The sequence below is a fragment of the Micropterus salmoides genome, unplaced genomic scaffold, assembly GCF_014851395.1.
Source record: "Micropterus salmoides isolate LMB-PRFRI ecotype aquatic unplaced genomic scaffold, ASM1485139v1 Ms_hic_scaffold_11, whole genome shotgun sequence".
Taxonomy (NCBI): Eukaryota; Metazoa; Chordata; class Actinopteri; order Centrarchiformes; family Centrarchidae; genus Micropterus; species Micropterus salmoides.
In genome coordinates, this window is record NW_024040152.1 from 8,801,941 (window position 1) to 8,826,995 (window position 25,055).

The following is a 25,055-nucleotide window of genomic DNA, read 5'->3' on the forward strand; positions in this document are numbered from 1 at the left end:
ACCCAATGACAAACCATAAACACGTGAAAAATAGCGTTTAAAAAAAGAATACAATCCTTTAACTTCACATTTCCACACATAGTAGCCTAGAGAAGTAGGCTAAAGAAGTGTTGCTGCAGAGATAACTTGCATTGTAAGCTTATGTTGTCAGTGATAGAATGTAATTAAGTAGGCCTACACTTACTACTTAATTTTTACATACATGTATTTTAGGCTATGTGTGTATTTCTCTTCTATGCTACTTTGTACTTTTTACATTAAAAACAAATATGATAAGCTTATACATTATTATTGTTATTCGTGGTAGGGTATTAGCATTTAAGTAAAATGTTAAATGAATAAGTGATGCAATTTTTACATTTAGATTAGGCCTGTAACTTAATAATGATGTCGTTTTAAAAGCTGGTGAGTGTTAGGTAGGATGGCGAGGCTCGAGGTCACACAAACTGTATGTTAAAAACGGATGTGAAATTAAACACCACTGAAGAGTAAACATAAGATAGGCTACATTGCTAGATCAGGAAGGAAGCGCACACAAGGTCTCCAGGTCTACAAACTAACTTTGAATGAAATCGATTACTGGGCTGCTCATCAGCACTATAAAGATCTCATGAGGCTCTCTGCGGTCTCAATCCCCCATTCTGCTCGGCTAGAGGTGTCACCTGTGACCGGGTAGAGATGAAGACTCCGCAGACCTTTCGAGGATCACCGGTGCTGCTGCTGCTGCTGCTGCTGAAAGGGGTTTACGCCAACGGGTACAAGCCAGTCATCATCGTGCATGGGATCTTCGATGGACCAAAACAGTTCGAAAACCTGTCTAATTTCATAACTAAGGTAGGACAAGGTAGAAGTGACTTCTTTATGAAGCTACGTCATTCTTTGTAGCCCATCAGTTTTAAAATCAGTGGTGGGAGAAATAGCAGATATTTTACTGAAGTAAACCTAACAACGTCCTGCTTTCTAAATGTTACATAAATCAAACTCCAAACGTATTACCATAAAAAGCACTTAATTTAACTAAAGTAAATGTACTCCTTATGTAGAATGGCTCATTTTATATTACACTATTGGATTATTAAAATGAATGCATTAGGTGTAAGCATGGTGCTGATTTAAACTGATTATGTAATCTAATCTAATAATCATCATTTATTCTTTGATTATATTGTATATTAATAATCTAAATCTGCAAAGTTACATGTAACTATAAAGTCATCAAACAAATGTAGTGGAGTAAAAAGTAGGCTCCAATATTTCTCCTTGACATGTAGTGGAGTAAAAGTATAAAGTAGCATAAAATGGTTATGATCAAGTAAAGTACAAATACCTCAAAATTATTAAAATATAATGAACATTGTAAGTTTGGTCTGTCTGTTTTTGCTGAAACTTTACACATTTTATTTAAAGAAATGTATTTAAAACCTGTTTTTCATATTCACAAGCTGTCAAACCTCCCATTTGACTTAGCCATTAATTATTTTGGACTTTAGATCTACTGAAGCTGACCTTATAGATAATTTTAAAGGCAGTCAGTTTCCAGTGAAGTGAAAATCAGAAAGCGGTTTCAAGGTAATGATTTCTGTTCCCCTGTCATTTTCTATTCCTCAGGATCAGTTTTGTTTTGGAATCAGCACCCACATCTGACTGACTGATAACATTATCAGTCATCAGGCTGATACTTTCCTCAGTTGATTTAATCAGTCGTTACTACATTGATTTGTGTAATCTGTTCCTCCTCTGCTACTCAATTTCTTTTGTATGTTATTCCCAGGTGCATCCAGGCACTGAGGTGACAGTGATTGACTTGTTTGACGACATGGCCAGTCTCAAGCCATTGTGGAAGCAGGTCCAAGGCTTCAAGAAAGCCATCGACTCCATAATGCAAAAGGCCCCTGATGGCGTCCATCTTCTGTGCTTCTCACAAGGTCCTCTCTCCCACTCACACACCCACATAGACGCTGTATGCACACATGTGCACACTTTTAAACATACACACACGTCGAACACTGCGAATACTTTCGCCATGTAACAAAAAGTCTGTGAGTTAAAATGTCTTGCCAGTTCAAGACTGAGGAGCTTGGAAAAAATAGGAGCTCATAAGGACCAAGGTGAAATACATTTATCTAATGATTAAAGCACTAAAGAGACACAGATATGTGAAAGTTTGCAGTGGTTGAACCCAGAAGCCCCAGGTTCACCATGTTTCATTTGCTTTTTGGTTATTTGACTTTCAAATTTGTCTGGGAATTTGCACCACTTAAGTGCAATGTCAACATGATCCTGCATTATTGTGCAATCTTGTGATTCTGTCTTCCCAAGTGACAAAATCTAAAATTTAAACAAATCTTAGACAAATCAAATATTTTTTTGTTTCACTTGGTACATATTCCTAAATGAAAATGTGTTTAATTAATTAATTACCACAAACTGTACTGGTTGGTTTCTGGGTCTTTTTAATGTCTTAATATAATGAATGCACTCACTGCACAGGGGCGCAGTGGTTCAGTGGTTAACACTATTGCCGAATAATGCCAAATAAGCTGGTGGAACTTTACATGTTTGCATGAAACAGGGAGAACTACGCAATGGCTGCTCAAGATGCTACGGGTTCTTACCACAGTCCAAACACATGCAGGTCAATGCAATACAGTTAAACAGCACCACAAACTACATCCTGCAAAATGAACAATTTAATTGAATCAACACGACTCTAAAACAGTTTCAACAAAAACAGAACATTATAATGACAGAAGAACATGACAGTAGGATTTATTGCAGGATTGTTGTATTAGACTGCATTCATACTTAAAAACCAATAATGTGGTGAATGAGAAGAGGCGTCAGTTAGTCTGTCAGAGACCAAGATAAATTCTCACTGTGAGATGATGTTAGACCGTGGATGTTGATATAATGATGAATATGTATAATTTGTGCATGCTGACTACAAGGACAACCAAAGTTCACGCAGAGCACTCCAAAGTGAAAGGACACTGAAGGTTTATTTAACTAAATAACTTACAGTACAGTTGTTACGGTTTTGTGAAAAGGCTGTTCATGGCATGATGTTTAATCTGTCTGTCTTTCACAAGGTCTCACATTCATACATTCATACACACACACTACACATACAGCCTATATAAAGCAATACAGCTGATAAAATTGTGGCCAAATGTTTATTCACAAAGACTGAATTCACACATATAGCTGCACAATGCAATGCAAATTATAAAAACCACATTGACACACACACACATATCTCTTCAAGTACATGCACACCAATCACCCACACACACACGTGCACACACACACACTTCCACATTTCTAGCATACTGAGATAAGTGTATCGCATTTCTTACAATTCTGCAGTTAATGTACTTATGTACTCAAAAGTTTCAAATCAGAAAACAAATTAAAAACAGGAATGTCAAAACTTTTAACCTGAGGTTGGACATACAGCTGTGTACACATTTTCTAATTTTCATCAGCAAAAATAGATCTTCATGTATGTTTATTAATTCAAATACTCTCCTCCAGTAAGTCTTTTTCATAGCAGACATTTTGAAAACATCACTTTGAAAAAAACATTTTTCAATGTATGAAATACATGAGACTCTCAACCGACAATGATGATGTGTTTACTAGCCATGCTAGTGACATGCAATATGGATCCCATTGTAGGCTGCTTTGTCAATCCACCACTTTGGTCCATGTGGAAATATCTCAACAATTATTGGATGGATTGCCATTGCATTTTTTATAGCCATTCATAGTCCCTAGAACATAAATCCTACTGACATTTTCCACTAATCCTGTGAAATAGCTCAACATCTACTAGATATATTGGCTCAAAATGTATTACAGATATTCATGGTTGTCAGATAATGACTTTGGTGATCTCCGACTTTTCCTCTGATGCCGCCTGAGGTTGTGGTTTCCGGTGAAATGTCTGAACAACAGCTGGAATGAAGATTGCAAATTATTGGATTGAAATGAAATTAGGTGTACCCCTCAGGATGAACTGTAATCACTTTAGTGATGCATTTCCTCTAACCATCATTAGATCACAAAATCAGTTTGTCCTTTGATTTATGACCAAATACCTGCAAAACTAATGACATTCCCATCAACCTCCGCTGCTTTTAATGCTAATTAGCAAAGCTTTGCATCCTAACACGCAAAACTCAGAAAGTGAACAGGGTAAACTTCATATCCGGTAAACAAGAATTTTAGCATGTTAATGTTAGCATTTATCTAAAAAGCATTGCTGTCAGTCTCACAGCTGCTAGCATAGCTGTAATATTGGCAGGGAAACAAACAGTCTTGTTAGAACATGTCTAATTTGATGCTTTACATTCAGAGGGAGTCACCCACTTGGTAACCACTGTCATTTCTTCTCCACTCTTAGCATACATACAATATTAGGCCTGTATCTGCTAATAACGCAGCAGATCACATACTACGTATTGGTTTGTCAGAACTCTTGTGTTTTGACATCGTTGTCCTCTTCCTTTTTTCTAAGGTGGTCTAATTTGTCGAGCACTTCTCTCCACGACTCCAGACCACAAAGTGCACACCTTCATTTCGCTGTCTTCACCACTGGCTGGGCAGTATGGAGGTCAGATGTTTTAAGCGTGTCTAAATATCCCTTGCCATTCAGGGAATGAGGATATTTTACAACTCTCAGTTAATTCACCAGAACCTTTAATATACAGCAACAAACAGCATTGATTTGAGATCCTACATTGCAAAAGTCTGGATTTCTCACTGTCTTACTCTACAGACACAGAGTACCTGAGGCATATATTTCCAGGCTCCATGAAGAAGACACTGTTTTGTATTTGCTACAGCAAGCTGGGACAGAAAGTATCTATTTGCGACTACTGGAACGGTGAGAATGATTTGCGACAAAAATTTGAAAGGCAGCAAACATGAAATTACAATTCCACTTGAAAACATACAAAAACAAATATTTATTTATCTTTTCTCCGTAGACCCTCACCACAGGTCCCGCTACCTGCAGAGCAACAGCTTTCTGCCGGTCCTTAATGGTGAAAAACCTCACAGCAACATGAAAGGTAATGGAATCATTAACTATCCTGGTCATTATGTACTTGTGGATGTACAGTAAAAATGTGCATTGTTAAACAAAACAAAATTCTCCATTTCACCTCCTCAGCATGGAGGGGAAACTTCCTGCGCATCAAGAAGCTTGTGCTAATTGGAGGACCAGATGATGGCGTCATCACACCATGGCAGTCCAGGTTTCACTGTCATCAAGTTTTATAATTCATATAAACACTATTGATTCTCTGTTATCTTATTGTATCTGTCATAAAAAGCCTAATTAATCAGTGGTGGATATAACAGCCTTCTTGTTATATATGTTCCTCACATATAACGATGCAATCACTACAACAAATGTATTGTTTACATGATAAGCATTTTGTGATGTGCCAGTGTAAAGACAGAAAAAGAGAACTACAGTGTACACATCAGGATATCCTTCAGCTTAGATCAAGGCTGTAGGTTCGGTTTCAGAAGTGGGGAGAGGGGTGGCACATGAAGTCAGAGGTTCTTCCGCAAAAAAAGAGAAATTCAAAACTTTTAAATATGTGAATACTTTTTCCTGCATATCAGTCAAGACAATAACATGTCATAATGTTTTTAAATTAACAGTAGTCTAATAATACTGTAATACACTAAAAAAAAAAAAATCATTATATATATAAAAAGTCATCTCCAGTGGAATATACACTGCTTCGATAGATACTCAGGTGCAAGACAATGAAGTAGTTACTAACTTCTTCTGTGTGTTGAGTGAACTGTTTCTGGTCAAAACAGCAGCAGAGGTTTCAAGACCTGTTTACCTGAACTGACTGTTTCCTCTTTTCTGCACAGCCACTTTGGATTCTATGACAGCAACGAAAATGTTGTAGAAATGAGGAACCAGGAGGTGAGTTGCCAACTAATGTGTCTATTTCAAATCTGTCAAACCACACATCTATGGTAAATTGTACCACTTCTACATCACATGGAAACAAATCTTCATTTTTACTTCAGGCCCTCTGTCAAGTGGTAGACATCTGTCTCTCCTCCTATTTTGAAATAATCTGTCCTTCTCTTCTTTCGAAAGTTTTACAGGAACGATACGTTTGGGCTGAAGATGCTGGACGCTCGTGGGGACGTGTCTGTGTGCATTCACTCTGGAGTGAAGCACGTTCACTGGCACTCCAACTTCACAGTGTTCGAGAGCTGCATAGAGAAGTGGCTCACATAAAAAAACCAACTTACCTTACTACAGAGTGTGAGAGATGTTAATTACTGTGCTACATTACTTAACTGAAATAAACTATATAATCAAAACTGGTTACACACACACCTTGTGAATACTGCAGAAATAGCTCACGTTTGTGCAAAGGTGTGCATTTTAGAAACAGAAGAAAAAAGGAATATTTACCCATGAAATACAAACATTCACATTCCCTTAGAGAAGAAACGTGATGACCCTGAATTTTCCTCTAGCGCTACCATGAGGTTCACAATTTTAGTTTTGAGTGAAATGTTGCAACAACTATTAATTCCCACAGAATTAATGACAGTACAATACCTTTGGTGTGTAAAGGTTGGGTATGCGATTCCTGAGAAATCCAGTACCATGACAAATGGCCTACAATGATACAGAGTGAAAAATGACACAGCAAGTACTGTAACGAACATTAGCTAAGTTGTGTGTTAGCACACTGTCGCTACAGTTACTGCTGTTTAGCTAACACGCAGAGAGGACGAGGAGGTCCCGGAGCCAGCACACCAGATCAATGAAACTCACAACTCTCCTGCTATATAGCAAACATCACAACCAATCACAACTCTAAGCATGTCTTGGCAAACAGGAAAGTAAGCTGAAAGTTTGTGGGCAAGTCATTTAAAGATACCTGACACACAAATCATCGCTGGAACGCAGAGCCGGCCCAGGGCCTTCGGGGACCCTAATCAAAATTTAGTTGGAAGGCCCCTCTGACTGTCGGGCGTTGTCCCCATATATGACACAGAAACAACATCTCTTGTTTTTAAATAAGACCCGACGAATCTTTTTTACATTCTTAAACCTGCCATGCTTGTTTAGCACAAATTCACCAAAGCAAATTTCTTGAATCTACTTGGCAATAAAGTTGGTTCTGATTAAAAACAATAACTGGACTATAATCTTTATTATTCAGTCAGCTGGATCCACTGGAGGAGTACAAACTGGAGAGCCAGGTGTGGTAGTAAGCACGATAGTACTGCTCTCCACTACAGTAGGCACAGGTAGACCTATGAGTCAGATTAACACAGAAAATAATTAATTTTAGTAAGTTGACATGTTCATACACTGGGTGTTCCTAGAAGTTCATTTATTGTTGATGTAGGCCTAAACTTACCAGCATTGTCAGCTTCTTGGATGATAGCAATGATGGAGGTAGAGTTGGAGGCTGATGGACCTGCTATCAAATAATAAAACAAAATAAATAAATTGACTGAATTGAAATGACTTGTGTTCTTAGCTTAGATCTGGAGGATTTTATAATGCAAGACAATCTGGCAGTTTGTGCTTTGTAACTCCAGAAGTGAACAGCACAGCTCCATAGATAATGTTAACGTTAGATAGATAAAAGATAATGGTTTAAACTGAATTAAGACCCATTTCCTAATGACACTATTAAATCAACTGCCCAATCCTAAACTATGGTATAATACTAATACTATACCAATTTTATGCAATTTGTAAAAGTTGTGATGCTAATCGCGGTTAGCAAGTATAGCGTTAGCATTGTTAATACCAGCGCGGCTAACCAAGGCTAGTTAATGTTCAGATTATCTAAAAATACAGGCATAGGAAAACTGAGCCCGTGGGCTTACATACCTTTATCTTCTTGCTTCCTCTCGTCTTTGAGGCTCTTCTGTTGTCTTTTTACAAGTCCAGACAAATATGATCAAACAAGCCTGACTGACCCAGCAGGAGTCAGAGGTCATAGCCTTTTAGTCTCATCTGATTTTCCATAGTATACTAAATTTAAAAAATCACTAATGCTATGCTTATTATGGTGGTTATGGTAATATAGAGGGCTGTCTTTCATTTTATTTTATTATTTAATGTTTGTTTTTTCAGTGAATTTTTCCGCCACTGGCAAGCAGTGACTGTAGGGGCCCCTATGCTGGCCACGGGGCCCCTATGCTGGTCATGGGGTCTATACTACCGCAAAGGTCGCTTAGTGGTTTTGCTGGCTGAAACAGTGTTGTGTGGCGGGGTGCGGACCACTTTTAGTAGGCCAAAATCATTTCATGACATTACCATCAGCCTCAGTTGTACTTTGTGTTTATTGCCAATTAGCAAATGTTGCATGCTAACAAGCCAAACAAGATTGTAAACATTTTTAGCATTAGCATGTTATTATCATTGTGGGCATGTTAGCATGCTGATGTTTAATTTAGCTCAAAGCACCTGTGCCTAAGGTATAGACACACTGAAGGCAGCATGATGCGACACAGACTTTGCCCCCATTCATTCTCAATTGCATAAACTTGAAAACTAAACCAAGTTTTCAACCGCTATGCAGTTTTTTTGACAAAAAGCATTGCAATGGTGGGTCAGGAAGTTTAGTCTTTACCTGCTGTGGAGAGATGTCTGTGGAGAAGAAGACCATTATTGTGCATTCTGCAGTCCCTCTTTTCTATGTCCTTGGCCTCCACAGATACAAACAGAAGTGTTGCATAACTTCACGCAAATTGTTGGATAAAGTGCACCTTGCTTATTTACACAATGTTTTGAAAATAAGCAAGCTACTGGCGAGCTTGCTTGATTTGACACACCCGCATTAATAAGAGAGTAGAGGTGGAGGCGATTCGTTCCTTCTAGTGGGTCTCCACTGTTACAGAATCAGCATGTGAAACAACAATATACAAAACAAAAACTGACCTGAGTTCAGTTCTGCCCTTTAGTCTTAGTCCCTTTACTAGATTTCTCCATGCTTTGGGATGAAACTTTGGTTGCTCTTCTGATACAAATGCAACAGGTTGGAGAGTTTAAACCCACAGAGAGAAGCTTAGTGGTATGTGATATGTATGTGATTTGGTGTTAAGTGATCCTTTGACAATTTTACACTTACACTTTTGCCCAAACCAAATAATATATATATGTCTAATTTTCACTTGTTCCTTTCAAAAAATTAAGTCATTCCAAAAGGCACTTTTTTGTGGCGCTAACCTTCAAGATAAGATTTTAACTAGAACCCTGAAATGTAAATATTATACAGTCAAATACAAACAGTACCACGAAGTACAGATCCACAGAGGATGCCATCTCCACTGCCCTCCACTCAGCCATCACACACCATAGAGAAACAAAATCAGAATACTGTTTGTGATTTTCAGATCAGCATTCAACACAATCTCCCCCATGAAACAAAATAATATATATAAATATATAATAATATAATAATAATAATATAATATAATATAAATCGCCCCTCACCTCCTGTTCATGCTGTACACCCACGACTGCAGTCCCCGAAACGGAGAGAACTCTGTTATGAAGTTTGCAGATGACACCGCCATCATTGACCGGATTTCAAACAAAGATAAGACTTCATCTTGGGAGGAAATTGAAAATCTTCCAGAGTGTTGCACAGAGAATAACCTGCTGCTCAATGTCAGCAAAACAAAGGAGCTAATCGTTGACTTTAGGAAAAAGAAGATTTTACAACCTGTTGTACTGTGACAAATAAATCTGCTTTGTACCTTTTAAGTACAGCCTCAAAATTGACCACAGAATTGAGTCAACACAGAAACAGAACATTTTTAACTATAAGTCAGTCATTTTTAGTGATTGTCTGTACATGTTTATGCCTTTTGTTTTGATAAATATTTTCATTGATTTATGTCTATCCTGTTTCATTATTGAGAGTTAAGCTGTTTATGCAGCTTGTCCTGATAACCTGTATTGCATGCATCAGCTCCTGACTGTAGAGTATGCATGTTGACTCCTTTACACATGATTGGATTAAAGCAGCAATCAATCAATTAAACAAATTGATTTCCCTCATTGAACTGATCCACAGGGGTTGAATTATGGATTCAGAGATAATAGAAAAAAGGGGACTTTAAAACATGTGCATATGATGTATTTCCCAAATTAATTCTGGTTCTTATCATTTCTAATTTAAATTCTTGGCATAATATTTGGTAAGAAAATGTGTTCAATGCAAAACTTAATTAGTGTGCCACAAACTGTAATTATTAATAATATTCATTATGCCATTATTTTCCCTTGTTCCTGATTCTTAAAACACAACAAAATAATATGAACATACAATAATTATCTCATCAAATGACTTATTAATCACATTCATCGCTTTCATAATTATATAAAGTTCTTCATTATAACTCAGTCAAATCTGAACACACAGACATAAAAAACATATTGACATCATTGAATGTAACCTATACTTGCTGAATATGTCGTTATCTGCGACGTCCATCGCGAATAAACGTCCATATATCCACTGTGATTGAGAAAAGACGCTTCATAACTTGAGAATCATCACCTTTCTACGTCGTCTTCATGATCAAAGTGATCCTGTGATCGTTGTCTGTACATTCATGGGTGCAATGCAAGTGGGAACTCCTAAAAGCTAGTTCGGCATTATTTTAATGATGCTAATTTGCCAAAATGTAAACAAATATAGGCTAAAAACACCGGGCTCAAAATAGTAGACTACATACCGGTAGTTGATAAATCACTGACCCAGCAAAATCACCCATCTATCAAATCACCTCCAGCCTGAATGGCACTTTCTCATTCTCATAATAATGGGAAAAAACAAGTCATAATTGTGAGGTTGTGATTATTTTAGTAGCAGAAATTACTCTAATATGTTTGTTAGCTTAGTGTTTTGTTCTGAAAAGCTGTTAATAAACAATCTGCTGTGCAGTGCGGAGTGACAACATGACAGGTCTCCCTTTCTGTGCTGATGAACTGTGTGCTGTTTAAAGAAAAAAAAAAAAACAGTCTCTCAATGTTTGCAGACCTCCTCCCTCTCGCTCGCGCCGCTCCAAACAGGTATGACTGATGACGCAAGCAAGGTGACACCCACCTCTCTTCTTCTGCTCCGTGTTGCAACCTCAGTTCCCGGTGGAGATTTTTTCCTGTAAGAAGGTTGTTACCTACCTTACGCTTCCATGTCTTTTTTTTTTGGTAACTTCGCCTCATTCAGCCGCCTGTTGGGAGACGACAATGAAGATTTCTTCCTCGCTTGACGGACTTTAACTTTTATCCTGTTCAGCGCGTGAAGCCCGGGGAGACTCAAACGTAAGACTGCGCTTCAAAATACTTCAGGAAAGCTAATTGTGTGTTTGTGAAGCTACCTTAAGTCAGACTGAAGTAAGCGGTGAAAGCTGGCGGTATCCTTGTGTGCATAGTGAAAAACGACTGCAGCTCCACTTTCACAGGCTGGCGTTATTTCACGTTGAATCGCTGAACGTCAGTTTCTTAAAATAGCATCAGATTGACGAACTGTTTTCCACTGGATGATGAGGAGTTTCCCTTTTGGAAACATGTGGCGTGCTGTTTGTGGATCCCGAAAAAAGATCACTGCTTTAAACTGTTGTTTTTAAACAGCAAAGGTCAAGGACACAGGCAATGTATCACGTTTGTGGTTGTAATTCAGGATTTCCATATGTGAAAAAGAAAAAAGAGCACAATTTGCCAACGCAGTCTTACTTATTTCTTCTTACATAGGCTGAAATGACTGAAGAATGTGTTACATTTGATATAAAAACATTTGCGGGCGTCCTATGAGTGGCAAAGGTTAAAGGAGAGACTAAATATTGAAGAGAAAGTTTCATTCATTGACAGTCTGACTGAATTCACTGTGAGCGTGGCTCAAGGTCGACGTGTCCCGCCCTGTGGGGAGCTACTGTAAACACACAGCAGCTGTAGGCTGCAATAAACCGGCCAAAACACTCATGCAGGGAAGAAATGCAACAAAATCACTACTCAAAGCACCAGGGAGAAAATGTCAACGCCAAACTGGTCAGATTAGATGGCTCAAATAAACTTCCTCCCTCCTGTTCACTGTGATTAGAGCTGGAAAATGAAGCCAGCTCTTAGGCTACAAGCCATGCTGACTTTGCTATAATGAATACTGTGACAATAAAGGTGTCAAACCAGTGGTTCTCAATCTAAGGGTTGGGACCCACCAAAGTGGTCACAAGGTAAATCTGCAGGGTCACTTTTCTGACTGTGAAGCCCTGGATATACTTGCTCTTTAACAATGTGCAGGCGTAGACGATGCAAACGGCATTGTTCACATACTTGCCTTCGTACTCTGCGTGTACCTGGAGGATTAAACCTGTATCCGCTAGGGGGCAGACTAGGATCGGGTCATCCCTCGCAGACACCGGATTATCTTCCTCCGAATTTGCACGTTGTCAACAAACCAAACATTGCGACACTCGAGCAGGTTGTGATTTTAATTAGACATCATAACGATTTCGGTAATTGCGGACTAGCTCCAGGAGTTTTATTGGAAACATCCCGCCATAAATCTCCTTTTTTAAAATTGCTGCTGACGTGCTGGTCAGATCGACATACTGCCCCCGCGTTCATGTGTAGAATTGCATCTCGCGGACGTGAAGCGTTAATTCCTGGGGACGTGCACAACCTACGCTCCAAAGGAAGGCAGGATACGCGTGGCAGCCATCTTGCTTACTCAAACGCGTAGTTAATAATCCCCCCTTTTCTTCTGAAGTACAGACAGTGTTGGAACAAAGTGACTTGAACTGCTCACAACCTGTAAACATATTAACCTTGTGATGACGGTCAAACAAAGAGAAGTTGCTTCATGTTAGGGCAGCAACTAACGATACTAATCGATAATATTACTAATCAATATGTTCAGTATTGATTAATCTGATTAATCGATGAGCAAAGGTGATGTCTTGTTTTGTTCTGCCCAATAATCCATTGTTGATAATTGATTAATCGTTTGAGTATCTGTTTTTTTATTTATTTTTTTTTTTTACCAATAATGCCAGTAATTCCTTTCAAAAAAGGTGAATCATTGCATTAAAAATTACATTTTTGGACAGTTGGTCTGACATAACATCATGATTTATTCTAAATGCTTTTCGTTCTGCGCATGTGCATGCGTATACTGTACAAAGTAAAATATTTATCTGATGATGGGCGCTGATGAAAGTGAAAGGTTTACTAATTCATCCTGAAGGGGACATGGATAATATGTGTACCTGCTGATTCTGCCAGAGGAGAAGTCAGGGGATCACTTAAGTCAGTAGTACAAAATTTTATGGGAAACCATATCAGCAGTTGTTGAGTATTTCTGTCTTGACTAAAGTGGTGCACCGACTGACATTACCATCCCTGGAGCCACGCTGCTGGCATGAGTAAAAAAAACAAAGACAAAAGTTTTAAGTCGTGGGTTTCTGACTCCCAGATAAGAATAACTGCTGTAAATAAAATGTTCTGCTTTAATTCACAGAGAATTTCCAACATCTGGCTGACAACAAGGGGGATTGTATCGGCCTTCTGTCCACAATGTCCTACAGAGGGAAAACTGACTTGTGCCGAATATGTGGCGGAGGTCTCCAGGGAAACCAAAGGAGGTGGCTGTTTGGGGTCCAAAATAAGAAGACCGGTCAGCCTCAGACCCCAACAGAGTCCCTGAGAGGAGGAAGCCTGTCCCGGTCCTCGCAGAGCAGCCCCTGGGGTCAGTCTGGAGCATAAGGAAATAAAGAAACTTTGGTCACATACTTTATGCCTCTTGGGTCTGAAGTAACCTTTTTTTTTATTCTTCACAGGCAGCACATTATCACTGGGTTCCTCAGTGTCTCTTTCCAAGTCCCAGGTGTCCCTGAACTCCCCGTCCAAAGGGATGGATCTGCTCTCTGTGTTGACTCACATACTGGGGCAGTCCGTACCACGTGGCAGTGGGCAAGGGGAGTTTGTTTGTGGCAAATGCGTATGCATCCTCGAGCGGGTATTCAAGTTCGACTCGGTGATAGCCAGGGTGAGGGTGCTTTCATCCGAGAGGCTTCAGAAGCTGATGCAGGAGAGGGACAAGATCAGACAGTGGGTGCGCCAAAAGTACCACCAGAGACACCTACAGGACTCCAGAGCAGGGGCAGCACCAGCGAGGAGGATGGAGAAGCCGAGCGGGAGGGCTACAGGGAGATGCTTAAAGAGAATATGGCACTCTCAGAGTATGAGTGCTGGTCCGAGAAGTGGGACACGTGTCCGTATTTTATAAGAACGGGTAAAAGATGCAGCAAGAGCAAAGGATGTGAAGGCTGCGATTCCTTACGAGTGTCCGACTCGGATTATGAGTCAGTTTGTGGGGTTCCTCGCCGATTGCCTGTCCAACCCTTCTCCCCGTTGGCATTGTCACGGGACAAATCCCGGAGCATGCCCCTCCACTGGCAGAGAGTGCCATCCATCAGCTCCAGCCTGTCTTCACCGGCAGGGTCCACTCTCTCTTTACAAGCGTCTTACCGCACTGAGTCCATTCAGTCTCTGGATTCTCTTAATGACAACGACCCGTTTGACTCGCCGGGTGTGCAGTCAGCCAACTTTGTGCTAAAGGAGCTGAGAAGTATTGAGGGGAAGCCGGTCAGTTCGCCATCAGGGAGTAGGATCCCAGTTCTGGGCAGGAAGGACGGGAGGTATTCAGGAAAAGTTGGAGAGGTGGCGTCACCCTCAGTGAACAGGGTGCTGAACTTTGGTGATGTGGAGAACGGGGGCGATGAAATGAATGAAGAGGATGGGGACGAGCTAACAGAGCTGAGGGACGAGTACATGCCTCTTCAACGAGAGGTGAGTGTTTTCATTCCTGTCTGAGCATGCTATAGACAATTAAACTGTAACGTCTGTATATTTGAGAAGAACTCTGACAAGATGCTCTGTGTGTGCTATTGGCTGCAAATATTGACACAATGTACTGTAGTTGATAATCCAGGAGCAACAGAGTCCAGGTGTCCAACAAGATTAGAACTGCACATTTCTCTTGATATTTGTACTAAAAAAATTTCACAATGAATGTTTACTATAGAATAATTTGTGATTTCAGAGCACTACTGGCAGGATTCACCAAGCTGTCAGGCACCTGCGAGGCCAGCTGGACCAAGCTATGTCCCGCATCAGGACTCTGGAGGCCGAGCTGAAACATGGGAAGAGCAAACCAATGGAAGTCAACGGATCAGAAGACTGGACCCCTGTAAGTATTCAGTTTGTTGTCTCCCACACTCTTTTGGAACAGTTAAATGCAGAAAGATTAGATTGACATTTTGGAAAGTATGTTTATTCACTTTCTTGTCAGCCAGTTAGCTTAGCTTAGCATAAAGATATGGAAAGCTAATATGAGGCTTCAGTTAGTCAAATAGTCAAAGTACGTATTTTCCACAGTTAGTTTTTGTAGTATTAAATTAACCTCTTTGTGGTTCTGTCTCTCCACTGCATCTCAACACAGAAACACTGTCCAAGAAACAAAAATAGGGAATTTAGTACTAAAAAGATTATAACTGTTACCCTCTTGATTTGTCTCACGCCGGCTGCTGGAGCATCACATTAGCATTAAATAAACTTTAGGATGTATTGTAGAATCAGGGCTGTGGATTTTGTCTCCCATCACTTGCACTGATGCCACATTAGGAAGTATTTTCGTAATGGTCAAACAGGAAGAATGATTACAGCAAACTAAACCTGTTTCATTGTACCTTTGGACACCTAACAATTATAAGACAGACAAAATGTGAACCTAAACTTAAACAAGTTATAACTTGTTTAATCCTGGACAAATAGTAACAAGAAATAGTCCAGCTCATGACATTTAGTAAAACCCTAATTTGTCATGATATAGATATAATGTGATCATAAGTGAACTGTTTTCAGTCTTTTTTTCTAAGCTAAGCTAACTGGCTGCTAGCTGAAGCATCCTATTTGAGATAGATGATTGAAGAGAGTGGTATCAGTTTATTAGGGCTGCAGCTAATGATGATTTTAGTACTCGAAGCTTCTATAGATTATTTATCGATTCGTCTATGCATCGTTTAAAAAGTAATTTTGCTTGCCGGCAGTGCCCCCTCCCCGGTAACAGGATCTGCTATGTACGTTGATAGATGATAGATATATATTCGTCCCTCTGGAAATTCATAGTGTGTCATACAGCAAACATCAGACCAACAATATCAACTGACCGACAACCAGACAGCTGCATACAAACACAAACATCACCCGAGTGCTATACAAGTTATACTAAGGTGCAGTTCCCCGACACCCAGTTAACTCATGACTGTGACGTTACAACCCAAACTCGAGGCCCAATCAGGAGAACAACAAACACATGTGTACATTTTCAGCTGAGGATTGCGGCTTACTTTGGCTAGCCTTCAGCTCAACAATCAATCATGATTTCAGTTAAATGCTAAAGTTGTTGTTACTGTTACCTTGTCTGTGGTCCGCTGTCAGAACACCGGATGCTTTCTGATCAGATGCCGAGGCGACATAAGTTTTGTTTTACGGTGGACGGACTGTAACATTACAGAATTTCTTTTCTTTTTCTATTTCTTTTAGCTTGAAATAATCACATACTTTATACACTTTCTTCTTCGTCCCTCACTATTTTCTCACTCTTCCTCCACTTTGCAAACAGCGCCATCATAATCACGTCATTTTCACTCAGGTAAGCGCGATGTGCGACAGTGTCCAAAACACTGCTGTGCTATGTAGTATGGATTAAATGAAGCGTTGATGCAAAGAATTTGCGTCGATGCATTTTAGTACTCGAATTAATCAATTTAATCGATGAATCGTTTCAGCCCTACAATTTATTAATAAAAAAATAATCATAAATGAATAAAATCAATGAAGATTGAATTGCGATGTAGGTTATCACATAAGAGGTATTACTTCTAACCATTTTTTTACCCAAGAAAAACAGGTTTGCAACGTTGCACAGCAGCTCCTCAGTCACATGTCCAAACAGCTCCATAAACCACTATGTGAATGTTGACTGAGTGCAAATATAGGATTATGAAAGGATTCAGGGGTGGGTGTACTGTGTTTTGTGCCTGTGGAAGGGTGTGTCCAGTTTCTCATTTACAGGTGCAGATAAAGACACACAAACACACTCTCTCTGGAATCTACCCCACCAGTGGAGTTTGCCCCAGGCCCTGTAGTCTTATGATGGAGGATATCATTAAAAAACCTCCCAGCTGCTTTGTAGAGTCCACATGACCTCATCTCTGTCACAATGAGGGCCACTGTTTTGAATATTAGTAAGAATTCATGTGAAATCTGTGGGAGTAGTTCAGTACATGTACGAACAAATCTATATCAACACATTTTCAAAATGAACTGACTATACTAAATCACCATTGTCACTGATTGAATCAGTGGAGCTCCTCAGTAGTGATTGAGAGCGCTGTTGTCAGCTCAGCTGTGATTCCCACTATGTTATTTCCTTGTAAACTTATTAAAAGACAGTGAAAGCCACAGAAACAATCATAATTTGGTAACCGTAAATAAGATGCTGAGCTATTAACCTTATATGCAGTGCTTGTTTAGGCTTTTTCTGAATGTGACCGCTTGAACAAGCAACAGACTAAACGTACCACTGAACTGAAGACTGTCACACTGTATGAACAATGATGTGTTCACCTACTGTTGTATGCACTGAAGTGCCTTTGAACAGTGGTGCGTTCACCTACTGTAGTAAGTAATTGAAGTAAAGTTGTATAAATCCCCTCATTATTCAACTATTTATACCTATTCTAATCAATTTGCCAGTTAATTGCTTTCTCTATAAAATGTCAGAAAATATTTTTTTAAACTTGACTTTCAGATGTCTTATTTTGTCTTTATTATGATATGAAACTATGAGAAGCTTCAAATCCTCATGTTTGAGAAACTGTAACCAGAGAATGATTGATGTTTTTGCTTGGCTGACGATTAGACAAGTATTGAAATAGTTGCTAATTCATTTTCCACTGATTGACTAATCAGATCAGCTTTAAAACTGGGGTAGTCAACGTTGAAGAACTAGCAAGAGAAAAGATCCCACCTTCTCCCTCCAAAACACATTTTCATGCACAGTCGGAGCATTTCATTTATTGATTGGTGTTGGGATGTAAATAGAACTTCAAAAAATATAACGAAATGCTTATAAAATAAATTGCCTACCCTAGCTTAATTTAAATATTCTATTTTAACTAAAGTGTTTTAGGGTTATTGATTAATTGTTTAAACTGTTCTTAAACGAAAATGTCAAATGTTTCAGGTTATCAAATTTGTAGCTTTTTGGGATTTGTTGTAGTAAATGCAATATATTTAGGTTTTGGACTGTTTGTTAGAAAAAAAAACAAACATTTTATGTCACCTCATGCTCTGGGATGATGTGGATATATTGCACATATTTGTTACAATTCTCTGGTGTTTTATAGACTACTAATCGATAAAATAATCTACCGATTGAACGATTAATAAAAATAAACCCTAAAACTCTTAGTATATGGAGTATATTTCCTCAGCCATAACCAAGAATAGTTAACACCACAGTTTGATCTACTGCTCTGACTTTTAAAAGAAACCATTGTCATTTGTTTTCCTCTTTCCTCCAGCTGGTCCAGCAGGAGGGTGGCAGTTCCGTGCTGCAGAGCCTTGGTCACTCCCTGCACAGCAGGGAGCGTCTGATCCAGGTGGGTGAGGTGATGGAGACAAGACTCAGTCATGCACACAGCAGTTGGATCTTCTGCTGCTGCCGGGGAGTTCACTGGAATGTTGTTTGTCTTTGAAGGCATTGCACGCTCTTAAAGTGGCAGTGCCAGAACTGCATTTGCTTTTGTCTGTTCACCACACTGTACCAGTGACGCTGAAGTATGTTTTATTAAGCTTTGATCAGGACAGCACTTTTTTATTAGGTGCTTGTTACGCTGATGATACACAGCAGAGACGCGACAGCTAAATGGCTAAAGCAAATAGGATTGTCCATCAGAAAGATGAGCCAAGGCTTCCTTATCTGAACCAAAGGGTGCTTGAATGGAATACAACCTATTAAAGATTATCAATGCAGTATGCTTACATCATGGATAAGCTGTTTATAGGCAGTAAATATTGAGTTAGATAGCAAATTTATTTTGTATAATTTATTTTGTTTTAATGGATCTGTAGATTTGTGAATACACTTTCTGATGTTTGCAGTGGTTCTTATTTTCATAAATATCAGCTTTAATTACACTATATGAACACTTGGCTCTAGTTATTATGAACCTGTGTAATATTCATGCTTGAAATTGCTTCATAAACTCTCTAAAAATCTGCACTTAGATAAACCTTAAATCTTTAAACTCAAGTAAAGATGTCAAAAAAAGATGCCCTAACAGTGCTTTTAGATGCGTAGGTTTCTAATTTTGCACTGAGAAGACAGATATTTCCTCTCTTCCAGGAGTACATGGGTCTGATCAGAAGACTGTGTGTGGAGGAGGGAGCAGGGACTGAGCTGGCCAACGAGCTGATTGAGAAACTGACAGAGAATCTGAAGGAAATTCTCTCTAACAACAAGGTTAGAGCTGACACTGTCCTGAGTATTGACATTAAGTGATAAGTTATAAGTAATGCTGGGTCTGCTTATGATGACGAGTATGACTCACTGAAGCATAGCAGTTATCAACATGAGCAGACAGACTTTTTTGCTGATAGTCATCAGACTCAGTTGTTGTGTCCCCGAAGGCTTTTACGTTAGCAGTGTTGGTCTTGTGATGAGGAATTTTTTCTTCCTCCCGCCTGCAGGACATTTTAACAGTCTAGCAGTAGCATGTCAGCAATTTCCTCTAGTTCTTTGGAAACATGGCTGAAATTACAAACACTGTTTTGAGTTAACTCTGTTGTTTCTGTCATTAAATCACACATATCATCATCTTGTGTTTCATGGAGATTTTGACTTGACCACCTTGACATGTTATATTCAAAGGCCTTTAATGCTATAGTCATAGAGACAGTTTAGCTTGTAAAATGGGGTTAGGTGAGGTTTACTTGATTTAAGTACTGATCCGGTGCCTCTCAGAAGGCAAATAAAGATGAGTAGAGACTAAAATTTTACAAATCTACTGACATCATGACTCTCTAGTCACATTGATAATGTTTGAATTTGTCTTTTCAGACAGACTGTTGCAAACACCTTTTAATACAGCTGAAAATCAAACCATGTTGGCCTGCAACTTATGATTATATTCATTTTTCAATTAATTGGCCGAATATTATTAAAATTAATTGTTTGGACTCTTAATGAAAACACCAGTTCCCCTTGGTGTCGTCTGTCCTTTTGACTTGATCAGTATTCCAAAACTGAAATATATTCAGTTTACTATCATGCATGACAACAAAGTATCAAATCCCAGTCAACTGATTGGTTCAACTTTACATATGTATTTAAATCTAACATGTAATATGTTTTGTGATGTGCAGGCAGCCCTGCAGACTTTGAGGACTGAAATGACTGAGAAAGAGGAGGAGATGGAGAAAGAGATCGAGGGTCTAAGGAAGGCTGGAAGAGACCGAGAGAGAGACCTTGACACACTCAACACTGTGCTGCAGTGCAACCAGGATGTTATCAACGTAAGAGAACACACACAGTGAACCAGGGATGGTATTACAAACATTGTGGTTTAGTTTAACACACAAATCTTACTACATTTAGGCACTGTGTACATTTGTACGTCCCTTGCACAGTTCACTCTACATGTACTTAAAGTTTTATTTAAATAGACTTGTCTTTCATTTTTGCTCCAGGACCTGCGAGTAGCTCTGGGGGAGAAGGAGAGACTACTGAAGGAGGCGGAGAAAGAGAAGGAGATGTGGAGACAGAGGGACCAGGCCCTCACAACTGTCCTGCAGGAGAAGGAGGTTCTGATCCACTACCTCAAAGAGGAGCTGGAGAGCCATCAGAAAGATGTGCAGGTAACATATGTACACCTGGGAGTAATTTCATCTGGGGATGGGGTAGTTCATTTTAAAGATTATAAATTAAACTGTCGAACTGTCAAAAGTGGAAATCTTGTAATCTTTTACTTGTCTCTTAAAATGCTAGCTGCTCTATTTTTGAGGTAAATATATCATTATGATAAATATGAACGGCACTTCACTTTATATAATAAAAACTAAGTGCAAGAAATTCTACGGAGAGATGATGAACACAGTCCATTCTACAAATCAGTCTACAATATTATGATCTACTATTTGAACAAAAAATAAGATAAGCTATCTGATTTTAAAAACACCAACATTTTTGAGAAGTACTTATATGTAATAATAGGTGAATCATAAACACACAGTTGAAGATATCTGGTGGGGTTTTATAATATTAGGGTGCTAGCTGTTGGACACTGTTCTGGTTTATATATATATATATATAAAAAATATTTTTTTAATCTTTCTGATAGCTGCAGTGTGACAGGGTTTAAAGTGACTAAGTGAAAGTTGAACTTCTACTACCTTTTTAAAAGAAAGCTGCAGAGCTTTCATTCTCTGTGTATTATTGAATGAGTCTTCATTCCTTCTGGCCTCAGATGAGGTTTGTCAGTAAATACTGAATTTTACCACTGCTTTTTGCTCACATGTCATTTTCCTCCAGGCTGTCTCTGACACTGTGACTGGTCAGGGGTTGGCAGGAGGCAGGGCTGAGCTGGCAGTCCTGTTGAGGGACAGAGAGGAAAACAGCGCAACCTTGTGCAAGGAGGTCACCAAACTCACCACAGCCCTGCAGGAATACCAGGACATGGTGCAGGTGAGCTATTAGCATTAAAAGTTGAATACATTAAAGAAAAAACTGAAACTCGCCTGCTAAGTATTTTAAACACACTTTGATAAAAAATTTACACTTTGATTTTAGATAACTTTTAGGAAATATAAAAATGGATCAGATTTATTTAGACTCAAGGCCATGATTGCATTGTTTGGAGTAGAGCTGAAGCAATTAGTCTGTTAATCAATTAGTCAATCGACAGAAAAATAATCTATTTTTATAATCGATTCAGTGTTTCAGTAATTTTTCACTTAACAATAAAGTGAAAAATGCCAAACATGAACAAGGGTATATTTTGGGATTTTGGGCTTTTGTTCAAATAAAACGAGACATTTGAAGATGTGTTATTGAGATCTGGGAAGTTGGATGTTTTAACATTTCGTAGATTTTTCATAACGCTGAAAGACAACACACACAACATAGCAAAAACAAATCTCAGCCTTTCTAACTATTTCTTTTGCTTTTTCACCAGAACCAGCAGGAGAGTCACAGTCAGACGGTGTCTTCTCTGACAGCTCAACTCAGAGACACTCGGCAGGAGCTGAGGGAGAAGGAGAAGGAGAAGAAGGAGACTCATAGAGCCTGGCAGAACAACAGAGAGGACAGAGAGAGAGAGGAGAGGAAACTCAGAGAGAGCCTGGAGAAGAGAGACAAACTTATAGAGGTAAAGTGCTAGAATATGCTACTTACTGTCTTACAGTCACTCCAATATTTATCAAAAAAGGCAGATTTATTTTGTTAAACATGATTAATTTGAAGGCCAAACACTTATCAACACCAAGTAAATGTTACAGTAAAATTATCTACATTAATTTGTTAACAACTGAAAAATTGCACTGGTGTGAAGTTGCTTAAACGCTGACGTAGAGTGAAAGTAACAGATTGTTTTGTTGAGAATATATCAGTTGACATTTGTCACGGGTCCAAGGAGCTCAAAGTACAAATGTTGTCATGCCAGTTTGGTTTGCTCTGCCTTTAGTGATCAGAACAGTAGCTAGATAATTTATCAAGTTACTTTTGTGCACAGTGTCATACTTCCACATACCACGCTGACCTGTCTGAAAACAATTACTTTAGGAAGACAACAAAAGGGGGGACAAAAGAGCAACTGAGCACAAAGTAATACACCCCTGAAGCACTTTTTATAGACTCAGTCATACCAAGAAAAATATATTGTGGAAAACGGTGATTAATTTCTCACCAGCAGTGCTTCTGTAGACCATAATGCAATGCAGCCACAAGGTGTATTCTGATTAAAGTGAGAAGTTAATTCTAAAAAGAGAAAAGTTGATCAACAAAAAAGTAAAGTGCCAAGCTTAGAGGTTGTGGACATTATATGTTTGATCCTCCTAACAAGTTGTGCTACTGAGTGTCCTCTTTTCTTGTGCTTTCACTCTCACCCTCTCTCACTCAACCAGAGAGTCGAGAGTTGGCCGCCCACCCGAGTTTAGGTTTTGCTTGAGGTTTCTGCCTGTTATTAAAAGGGAGTTTTTCCTTGCCAGTGTTGCCAACTGCTTGCTCATGGTGGGAATTTTTGGGTCTATGTAAATAATATTACAGAGTACAGTCTAGACCTGGAAAATTCCCTGAGATAACTTCTGTAATGAATTGGTGCTATATAAATAAAAATGACTTGAATATTCTGTGTGACATATGTAACAGAATCCCTTTTTTAGAGTGTGATAATCTGAGCTCCATTATGAATACTTGACTGACTGACATCTTTTATTTTTCTATAATAAAGCAAATCCTGTTGGATGCTGAGGAGCGGGACCATCTATTCACAGAGCTGCAGCAGAATCTGCAGAACAAACGTGAACCTCTGACCGCCATTAAACACACACTGTGATAAGACAACAGGGCTGATGTACTGACACAACGCAAACTAACTGCACAGGCGGAAGATTACTTTTGCACTTTCTGCACCACCTTTTTGACACTTCAGCGTATTTATTGTGGTGTACATTAAGTCTGTTTTTATTTATATGTCTACTTGTCTTGTTCTGGCATTGGCTGAAGAAAGGTTTAATTTCCACAATTACTACTGAACTCTGGAGTGAATCAGTAAATTCATATTTAGAGAGTCAGACAGCGTCGGGTCTAGCATCTTCTATCTGGATATTTAATACATTATTTAAAAATCACCAGATTACTGTAATTAGTTAATTTTTTGAATGTAACAGGCCTAATGGTTAGTCAGTGATATAATTTTATGCAGTGGGATTTTTGCTGATACAACATTTTTGAATGGTATTGTTAGTGGATCTAACATTTGTGTGTGATTTGGGTACGATGGTGCTTTCCATCTAAATTTGTTGTCTCTATTCTGTGAAGGTCTATGAGTGGTGTCTTGTGTTTTTCTTTACTTTCTCAGTACAGATCTGCCAAGTTTTTGTACTATCTTAGCACTTGAGGAGGGGAATATGTAGGATCATTTTCTGCTTTTGTCTCAAATTTTTTTTTGAAGTATTTTCAGTTATCTTTAATGTTTACATGTCTTATTAGACTTGGACTTGTTATTGGAGACATTTTCTTTCTTTTAGCTCAAGAGAATTAAACACTCTGATCCAAATTACAATATATCTACAGATGCTGTTATTTTATTAAACATCATTCATGCTTCCTGATGAAATATGACCATCAAAGTCGGAGGGCCGAAGTTCATTAAATGTTTTCCAATTCTGTATTCCCCATGGTATTCCCATTTAATAACTTTCTTTAAACCAATGGTTCTCAAATGTTTATGTCATGGACCCTTAAACTGATTTTCTTTTTGTCCCTAATAGGATTACAGAAAGTGGATGAAACCCTCCATACATTCTGTCATTGTGTTATTTATGGATGGAATTATAGTGAAAATACATTCTGGGAACCACTGCTTTAAACAATATCTAAGATTTCCACTTTTGACAATATCAATATCTCAAGACTCCCGGGGATGATAATAATAATAATAATAATAATAATCTTTATTTGTAGAGCACTTTTCAAAAACAAGTTACAAAGTGCTTTAACAAGTGTAAAGACAATAATACCCAAGAGACAATAATACAAAAACAATACAAGATAAAAGCATGAAAAACATGAAAACACTAAAATACACGTTTAAGATGAATATAAAACTAGTGAAATACAATGAAATAAAAAGGATAAAATAAAGTCAAATAAGATCGGGAAAGGCTCTCCTATAAAAGTATGTTTTAAGAAGGG

The 25,055-nt window shown here is 38.7% G+C and overlaps 2 protein-coding genes and 1 long non-coding RNA gene across 3 annotated transcripts; 2 read left to right on the forward strand and 1 right to left on the reverse strand.

The window, feature by feature from the left end:
• The first annotated feature begins 499 nt into the window (after nt 1-499).
• Nucleotides 500-7,518, forward strand: LOC119897155 (lysosomal thioesterase PPT2-A-like). Its single transcript, XM_038710739.1, has 8 exons — nt 500-834; nt 1,772-1,925; nt 4,520-4,615; nt 4,781-4,888; nt 4,992-5,075; nt 5,177-5,261; nt 5,899-5,953; nt 6,134-7,518. Exons 1-8 carry the CDS (start codon nt 679-681, stop codon nt 6,275-6,277), a joined length of 882 nt encoding a protein of 293 aa, XP_038566667.1. The 5' UTR covers nt 500-678; the 3' UTR covers nt 6,278-7,518.
• LOC119897156 lies at nt 7,174-7,959 on the reverse strand. Its single transcript, XR_005443357.1, has 3 exons — nt 7,901-7,959; nt 7,419-7,481; nt 7,174-7,311 (listed from the first exon to the last, which is right to left on the reverse strand). It is a non-coding gene; the product is annotated as an uncharacterized LOC119897156 (long non-coding RNA).
• A 3,177-nt stretch (nt 7,960-11,136) lies between these two features.
• si:ch73-95l15.5 (centrosomal protein of 164 kDa) lies at nt 11,137-24,423 on the forward strand. The gene is made up of 11 exons (XM_038710737.1): nt 11,137-11,344; nt 13,536-13,763; nt 13,855-14,866; nt 15,120-15,266; nt 18,667-18,744; nt 19,491-19,607; nt 20,510-20,659; nt 20,834-21,001; nt 21,675-21,827; nt 22,318-22,509; nt 23,590-24,423. The coding sequence occupies exons 3-11, from the start codon at nt 14,012-14,014 to the stop codon at nt 23,692-23,694; spliced, it is 1,965 nt and encodes a 654-aa protein (XP_038566665.1). The 5' UTR covers nt 11,137-11,344; nt 13,536-13,763; nt 13,855-14,011; the 3' UTR covers nt 23,695-24,423.
• The last annotated feature ends 632 nt before the right edge of the window (nt 24,424-25,055 follow it).